The sequence below is a fragment of the Orycteropus afer genome, unplaced genomic scaffold (genome assembly GCF_000298275.1).
Source record: "Orycteropus afer afer isolate SDZICR_OR568_19922 unplaced genomic scaffold, OryAfe1.0 scaffold00043, whole genome shotgun sequence".
In the NCBI taxonomy this organism is placed as follows: domain Eukaryota; kingdom Metazoa; phylum Chordata; class Mammalia; order Tubulidentata; family Orycteropodidae; genus Orycteropus; species Orycteropus afer.
The window spans coordinates 6,975,329-6,984,369 of NW_006921630.1; the positions used below are offsets into that span (position 1 = coordinate 6,975,329).

General features: G+C 37.5%; 1 protein-coding gene across 1 annotated transcript in view; it reads right to left on the minus strand.

Moving 5' to 3' along the window:
* ACBD6 (acyl-CoA binding domain containing 6) overlaps positions 1 to 9,041 on the minus strand; it is a 343,742-nt gene that overhangs the window by 179,375 nt on the left and 155,326 nt on the right. Inside the window, exon 6 of the mRNA XM_007937639.2 lies at positions 7,545 to 7,634. Coding sequence (XP_007935830.1) covers positions 7,545 to 7,634 — 90 coding nt within the window. The remainder of the gene's footprint in view (positions 1 to 7,544; positions 7,635 to 9,041) is intronic.

Genomic DNA, 9,041 nt, shown 5'->3' on the forward strand with positions numbered 1-9,041 from the left:
AAAAAAAAAATGGACAGAGGACATGAAAAGTCACTTCACCAAAGAAGACACTCAGGTGGCCAAAAAACACATGAAAAAAATGCTCACAATCATTAGCCATTAGAAAGATGTAAATCAAAACAACAATGAAATATCATCTCACCCCAGCATGAATAGCAAATTTCTACAAACAGAAAATAACAAAAGCTGGTGAGGTTGGGGAGAGACTGAACCTGCATATTGTAAGATGGACTATAAAATGGTACAAACACTGTGGAACACAGTACGGCCCTTCCCTAAAAAGTTGAAAATATAAATACAACGTGATCTAGCAATTCTCTACTATGTATATATCTTAGAGAAATAAGAGCCATGAAATGAACAGTTACATGCACACCCATGTTCACTGCAGCATTACTCACAATAGCAAAAGAATTGCTTATCACATATAAAATCCTGCAAGAAATATAGTAATAATCTATGAGTGGATACATAAACATGTTAATTGAACAGGTGTGGGAAGGTGAATGGCACTATATCCATGAATATATGTAAGTGTGACAGAGGATATTTCTACATATATATTTGTTATGTGCTACAAATATATCCATAAATATTGTATAGGATACAGAGAGTAAAGTTATGAAAATTTCTTGTTGCACTGTTGTTGTTGTTGTTGTTGTTGTTAGGAGCCATCAAGTCAGTGCCAACTCACAGCAACCCTATTTACAACAGAATGAAACACTGCCCAGTCCTGTGCCACCTTCACAATCCTTGCTATACTGGAGCCCATAGTTGCAGCTACTCTGTCAATCCATCTAATTGAGGGTCTTTCCCCCTTTTGCTGACCTCTGCTTTACCAAGCTATGATATGTTTCTCCAGGGAATCATCCTTTCTGATCACATGACCAAAGCAGGTGAAACAAAGACTGACCCTTCATACTTCCAAAGAGCATTCTGGCTGCACTCATTCTAGGACAGATTTGTTCTTCTGGCTGTCCATGGTATTTTCAGCATTCTTCACCAACACCATGATTCAAAAGCATGAACTCTTCTTTGGTCTTCCTTATTCATTGTCCAGCTTCCGCATGTACATGAGATGATTGAAAACACCATGGCTTGGATGAGGTGCACCTTAGTCTTCAAAATGACATTTTGCTCTTCAACACTTCAGTGAGGTCTTTTGCAGCAGATCTGCCCAGTGCAATATGTTGTCTGATTTCCTGACTGCTGCTTCCATGTGTGTTGATTGTGATCCAACTAAAATGAAATCCCTGACAATTTCAATCTCTTCTCCATTTATTGTGATACTGTTTATTGGTCCAGTTGTGAGAATATTCAATTTCTTTATGTTGAAGTGTAATCCACGGTGCAGACTGTAGTCTTTAACCTTCATCAACTGCTTCATCAAGTGCTTCAAGTCACCTTCACTTTCAGCAAGCAAGGTTGTGTCGGCTACATATCACAGGTTGTTAATGAGTCTTACTCCAATTCTGATGCCAAGTTCTTCTCCATATAGTCCAACTTCTTGGATTACTTGCTCAGCATACAGATTGAATAAGTAAGGTGAAAGGATACTACCTTGATGCATACCCTTCCTGATTTTAAACCATACAGTATCCCCTTGTTCTATTCAAACTACGGCCTCCTGGTCTATGCACAGGTTACTCATGAGCACAATTAATTGCTCTGGAATTCCCATTCTTCTCAATGTTATCCATAATTTGTTATGATCCACACAGTTGAATGCCTTCGCACAGTCAATAAAACACAAGTAAACATCTTCTGGTATTCTTTGCTTTCAGCCAAGATCAATCCATCTGATACTAGCAATGATATCCCTCATTCCACGTCCTTTTCTAAATCCAGCTTGCATTTCTGGAAGTTCCCTGTTAATATACTGCTGCAACTGTTTTTGAATTATCTTCAGCAAAATTTTACTTGTGTGTGATAATAATGATATTGTTTGTTAATTTCCACATTCTGTTGGATCATCTTTCCATGGAATGGGCACAAATATGGAACTTTTCCAGTCAACTGGCCAGGAAGCTATCTTCTAAATTTCTTGGTCTAAATTACTAAGTGCCTCCAGTGCAGCATCCATTTGCTAAAACATCTCAATGGGTATTCTGTCAATTCCTGGAGCCTTGTTTTTTGCCACCTCCTTCAGTACAGTTTGGATTTCTTCCTTCAATACCATTGGTTTTTGATCACAAGCTACCTCTTGAAACAGTTGGACATAAATCAATTCTTTTTGGTACAGTGAATATGTGTATTCCTTCCATCTTCTTTTGATGCTTCCTGCATCATCCAATATTTTGTCCATAGAATCCTTCAATATTGCAACTTGAGGCTTAAATTTTTTCTTCAGTTCTTTCAGAATTTTTTTTTCCCTTTTGGTTTCCTAACTCCAGGCCTTTCCACATTACATTGTAATAATTGACTTTGTCTTCTCGAACTGCTCTTTGAAATCTTCAGTTCAGTTCTTTTGTCTTGTCATTTCTTCCATTTGCTTTAGCTACTCTCCATTCAAGAGCAAGCTTTATACTTTGTAGCCATGATCAATTATCTTGAGGTAATGAGTTGCTGGGCCTGAGGGCTCAGGACCACAGTCTCAGGGAACATCAAGGTCAATTTTCATAACAGTCACAAAGATAGTTTTCTACATCCTATTTTCCTACTTTGGTAAGTAGTGACTGGGATCTTAAAAGCTTGAGAGTGACCATCTAAGGTGCAATTAGTGGCCTCTCCTTGTCCAGAGCAAAGGAGAATGAAGAAAATAATAAATCAAAGACACATGGAAACAATGACTCCAAAGGATTAATGAACCATGCAAACCTCAGCCTCCATGACCCTGAGACCAGAACTGCATGGTGCCCAGCTACCAATGCCTATCGCTGTGAAGGGATGACAACAAAAGGCCCTGGATAGAGTGGGAGAAAAACGTGGAACAAAACTGAAAATAATGAAAAGAAACGGGGCTTACTGGTCTGATAGAGACTTGTGGAACCCCTGACTATGGCCCTTATATACCCTTCAAATGACTGGAACTGAACTCACCACTGTGACTCAACTTTCAGCCAAACAATAGATAGGCCTAATGGTGAACGATAGCATCAGGGATATAGAAACTCCCTAGAACAACCAACTATAGGAGATCAAAAGGGCAGCATTTGCCCAGGGAATGAGGCAGGAGGCAGGAAGGAACAGAAAAGAAGGACAAATGGAAACAGTAAAAACAGGATGGAAGTAGGAAGAGAACTGTTAAGCTGTGGGGAATTGTAACCAATATCACAAATCAAAATATGTATAAATTGTTGAATGGAAAACCAATTTGCTCTGTAAACTTTCACCCAAATCACAATAAAAATAAAAAAAAAAAAAAAAAAGAAAAAGAAAGAGAGAAAGAAAAAGGAAAATAACAAGTATTGGTGAGGATGTAGAAAAATTGGAACTTCTCTACATTATTGGTTGGGCGTGGGACAGTGCCCAAGGCAGGAGGATACAGTGGCAGGCAGGCTGGTGGCCAGAACACGTAAGAAAGGCAGGGGATAGCCCCAAGGCGGCAGGGAGCAGTGGCAGACAGGGCCAGCAGGAACAGGTAGGGGAAGCCCAGGGAGTAAGTGGAGTGGTTGGAACAGCTAAGGGAGATGAACTTGTCTGTCAGTTTGTCTTACTGTGGTGGCTTGGATGTTGCTGTGAGGATGGAGGCTGTACCAACAGGGGTGCTCATGGTGGACTGGTTTTGATGGAGGTTTCAGACTGAGACAGACTGAGAAGAAGGAAGAGGCCATGCACTGCTCAAAGAACTGGCCAGAGAAAACCTTTTGAATAGTAGTGAAACCTGATATAATACTGGAAAATTTTATGAATAAGCCTAAACCATTGTCCGATATAGTGCCCAAGATGAGCCCCTCAGGGCAGAAGGCACTCAAAATATTACTGGAAAAGAACTGCCTCATCAGAGTAGAGCCTACTTTAATGATATAGATAAAGTAGAGCTTTCTAGGCCTCCATTTGCTGAAGTGGCACAACTCAATATGAGAAGAAACAGCTGCAAACATCCATTGATAATTGGAAAATGAAATGTATGAAGTATGAATCTAGGAAAATTGGAAGTAGTCAAAATTAAATGGAATGCATAAAGACTGATATCGTAGGTGTTAGTGAACTGAAATGGACTGGTTTTGGCCATTTTGAATCAGATAACCATATGATCTACATGCTGGGAATGATAAATTGAAAGGGAGTGGTGTGGCATTCATCATCACAAAGAATGTTTCAAGATCTATCCCGAAGTACAATGCTGTCAGTGATAGAATAATATCCATATGCCTACAAAGAAAGCCAGTTAACACTACTATTATTCAAATTTATGCACCAACCACCAAAGCGAAAGATGAGGAAATTGAAGATTTTTACCAACTTTTGCAGTCTGAGATTGACCAAACATGCAATCAAGATGTGCTGATTATCACTGGGAACTGGAATGCAAAAGTTGGAAACAAAGAAGAATCACTGGTAGTTGGAAAATTTGGCTTTGGAGATAGAAATAATGCTGGAGTGCATGACAGAATTTTGCAAGACCAATGACTTATTCATTGCAAATACCTTTTTCAACAACACAAACGGTGGCTAAACATGTGGACTTTGCCAGACAGAGTACACAGGAATCAGACTGACTACATCTGTGGCAAGAGGTGATGGAAAAGCTCAATATCTTCAGCCAAAACCAGGCAAGGAACTGATTGTAGAATAGACCATCAACTGCTCATTTGCAAGTTCAAGCTGAAGTTGAAGACAACTAAAACAATTCCATGCAAGCCAAAATACGACCTTGATTGCATCCCTCCTGGATTTAGAGACCATTTAAAGAATAGATTTCATGCATGAAACACCAATGACCAAAAACCAGAGCAATTGTGGGATGACATCAAGAACATCATCCATGAAGAAAGCAAGAGGTCATTAAAAAGACAGGAAAGAAGAAAAGGCCAAAATGGAAGTCAGACGAGACTCTGAAACTTGCTCTTAAAAGGAGAGTAGCTAAAACAAATGGAAGAAATGACAAGATAAAAGAGCTAAACAGAAGATGTCAAAGAGCAGTTTGAGAAGACAAAGTCAATTATTATAATGAAATGTACAAAGACGTGGAGATGGTAATCCAAAAGGAAAGAACATGCTCGGCATTTCTCAAGCTGAGAGAACTGAATTTAAGCCCTGAGTGTGATATTGAAAAATTCTGTGGACAATACATTGCATGATGCAAGAAACATCAAAAGAAGGTGGAAGGAATACATTGAGTCACTGTACCAAAAAGAACTGGCTAATGTTTATCCATTTCAGGAGATAGCATATGATCAAGAACCAATGGTATTGAAGGAAGAAGTCGAAGTTGCACTGACAGAAGTGGCAAGAAACAGGGCTCCAGGAATTGATGGGATACCCACTGAGATGTTTCAACAAACAGATGCTGCACTAGAGGCACTCACTCGGCTATGCCAGGAGATTTGGAAGACAACTACCTGGCCAACTGACTAGATCTATATTGGTACCCATTCCAAAGAAAGGTGACCCTACAGAATGTGGAAATTATCAAGCAATATCATTAATATTTCACGCAAGTAAAGTCTTACTGAAGATAATTCAAAAATGATTGCAGCAGTATATTGAGAGAGAAATTCCACAAACGTAAGCTGGATTCAGAAGAGGACATGGAATGAGGGATATCACTGCTGATGTCATATGGATCTTGGCTCAAAGTAAAGAATACTAGAAAGATGTTTACTTGTATTTTATTGACTATGCAAAAGCATTCGATTGTGTGGATCATAACAAATTATGAATAACATTGAGAATAGTGGGAACTCCAGAACACTTAATTGTGCTCACAAGGAACTTGTACATACACTAGAAGGCTATCGTTCAAACAGAGCAAGGGGACACTGCATGGTTTAAAATCAAGAAGGGATTGCATCAGGGCTATATCCTTTCACCGTATTTATTCAATCTGTATGCTGAACAAATTATCCGAGAAGCTGGACTATATAAAGAAGAACATGGTATCAGGATTGGAGGAAGACTCATTGACAACCTGCATTATGCAGACAACACAACTTTGCTCACTGAAAGTAAGGATAACTTGAAACACTTACTGATGAAGATTGAAGACTACAGTCTGCAATCTCAATATAAAGAAAACAAAAATCCTCACAACCGGATCAATAAGCAGCATCATGATAAATGGAGAAAAGACTGAAATTGTCAAAGACTTCATATTACTTGGTTCTGCAATCAACACCAATGGAAGCAGCAGTCAAGACACCAGATGTCATATAGCATTGGGCAAATCTTCTGCAAAAGACCTCTTTCAAGTGCTGAAGAGCAAAGATGTTTCCTTGAAGACTAAGGTATGCTTGACACAAGCCAGGGTATTTTCAATCGCCTCATATGCCTGTGAAAGCTGGACAATGAAAAAGGAAGACCGAAGAAGAGTCGATGCTTTTGAATTGTGGTGTTGGTGGAGAATGCTGAAAATACCATGGACTGCTAAAAGGACTAACAAATTCATCCTGGAAGCAGTGCAGCTGAATGCTCCTTCGAAGAGAGAATGGCCAAACTTCGTCTTACCTACTTTGGTCATGTTGTAAGAAGGGACCATTCTCTGGAGAAGGATATCATGCTTGGTAAAGTGGAGGGACAACAGAAAAGGGGAAGGCCCTCAATGAGATGGACTGACACAGTGGCTACAATGACAGTGGCTACAATGATGGGATCAGGTATAGCAAGGATCGTGGGGCTAGCACAGGACCGGGCAGTGTTTCATTTTGCCATATGTGAGGTTGCTATGAGCAGGAGACGACTCGATAGCACCTAATAACAACAACACTACAACACATTGTCGGTGGAAATGCCAAACGATGTAGCTGCTATGGAAAAAAGTTTGGCAGCCCCTAAAAAAGTTAAATATAGAATTACCATATGACTTAGCAATTCTACTCCTAGGTATATACCCCAAAGAATTGGGAAGGTACTCAGACAAATACTTGCACACAATTGTTCACAGCAGCATAATTCACAATGGCTAAAAGGTAGAAACAACTCAAAGGACTATCACCAGATAAACAAGCGTAGATAAACAGATAAACAAAATGCAGCATATTCAGACAATGAAATATTATTAAATCATAAAATAGAATGCAGTACTATTATATACTACAACATGGATTAATCTTGAAAACATTATGCCATGTAAAAGAAACTAGACTTAAAAGATCACACATTTTATAGTTTCATTTATATGAAATAATTAGAAAAAGCAAATTCATAGTGACGGAAAGCAGATTAGTGGTTTCTCCCTAAAAACGGGGAGTGAGTACTTAGTAGGTACAGGGTTTCCTTTCAGGATAATGAAATTGTTCTGGCACTAGACAGAGGTTGTGGTTGCACGACACTATGAATATACTATATGCTACTAAATAATACTGTTTTAAATGTTAAGATATTGAATCTTATGTTATATGATTTTACCTTAACTAAAAAATTCTACCCTCCACCACTCTTACCTGGCAGTTAATGTCAGCTCTACATTGTAGCAAGACTGTAACTAGTTCCTTATGTCCTCGATCACATGCCCAATGGAGTAGAGCTCTACCCTAAAGACACAAAAAAGATAAATGAATTTGTTAATTCAGCCACATGAAAGATACAGTATTTTAAGTAGGAGAAAGTAATATGAAAAAATGTAGGTTAATTAGTCAACGAATGACTGATATAAAAATGCACTTTAGGAAAATAATGGATAATCATTTGGAAGTCCTGAGTTCTAATTTTAGATTCATTATATACTAGCCTACTAGCTCTGTCTACTTTAACTACAGAGTAGAGATCATGATAATAATGACAATAACCCTAGCAATATTTTTTGAACAAACAAACTGCAAGATAATGTTGTCTAAATTATAAACTACTTCTTAAATGTAAAAGATATTTTCTTAAATTATTTTGTTTACTTTTCCTAGTGAAAGAAATCGTAAGGCTGAAAAAGAAAACAGTACTAAAAACTTGGAAGAGATCATGATCTAAATGTACTATATCTATATTTACTCAGTTTTATTCCTTAAAATGGAAGAATATTTAGCCAGTTTAAAAATAAACATTTCACCTTAGTATCTCCAATTTCCTATCTGAAATGTCTGAAAAACACTAGTACAATCTATTAGTGTCTACCTTTAAACAACTGAGTGTGAAAGCCATTTGTAAAACAGAATAGATAGTTAACTGTTAGGAGACACATTATTAAATATGAAACATTAATTTAACTCTTATCTACAAAAGATACACAGTTACCATTACTGTTAACTCTATTCTCTACTGTCAAAAAATCTTGGCTTAGTTAATGAAAGAAGCCTACTTGGTTGAAAGAATACACAAAATCCCCAAAGCTAAGGGCTTTTCTGAAGAAATGAATGATGTATGGCTTAGCACTACTTTTTGAGGATGTTAATGATGTTGTCTTGTTTAAAGAATGGAATGTTTTTCCACATTAAATTGAAATCTCTGCTTTATGTCATTTCAGAAAAGATTAAGTAGCTATAAGCTGGGATAAGGACGGCTTTAAAGTAAAAAGTACCTTTCAAGAAAGCTTTTCTTAATCCACCTACACTCTTTTTCATTCACACTTTCTTCACACACCCGTTAGTTCAACTAATTAAATCAGAATCTATTCTTGAAACAAAGAAACAGAGTAGGACTTCTTTCCTACAAATCGTCCTTTTTTTTTCTTTCATTTGCTTGATTTATTTACCTGTGAAAATCTGCTTTCCAATAGAGTTAGCACAAAATCTTGATAGTGAAATAGAAAATTAAAAAATGTGGGCAAATCATTCACCATTTGTTGTGGCAGAAAAACTATTTTTTATACCTTGTTCAAAGTGCACTAGTGATCTTTTAAAATTGGGACAATTCTAAAAGCCCAGTAAAAAAAAAAAATGTTATTATTGAATAATAAAGCAGATTCCCATGTTAAAATTTCTATAGCTCTAGTTGAGTACTGACCTGTA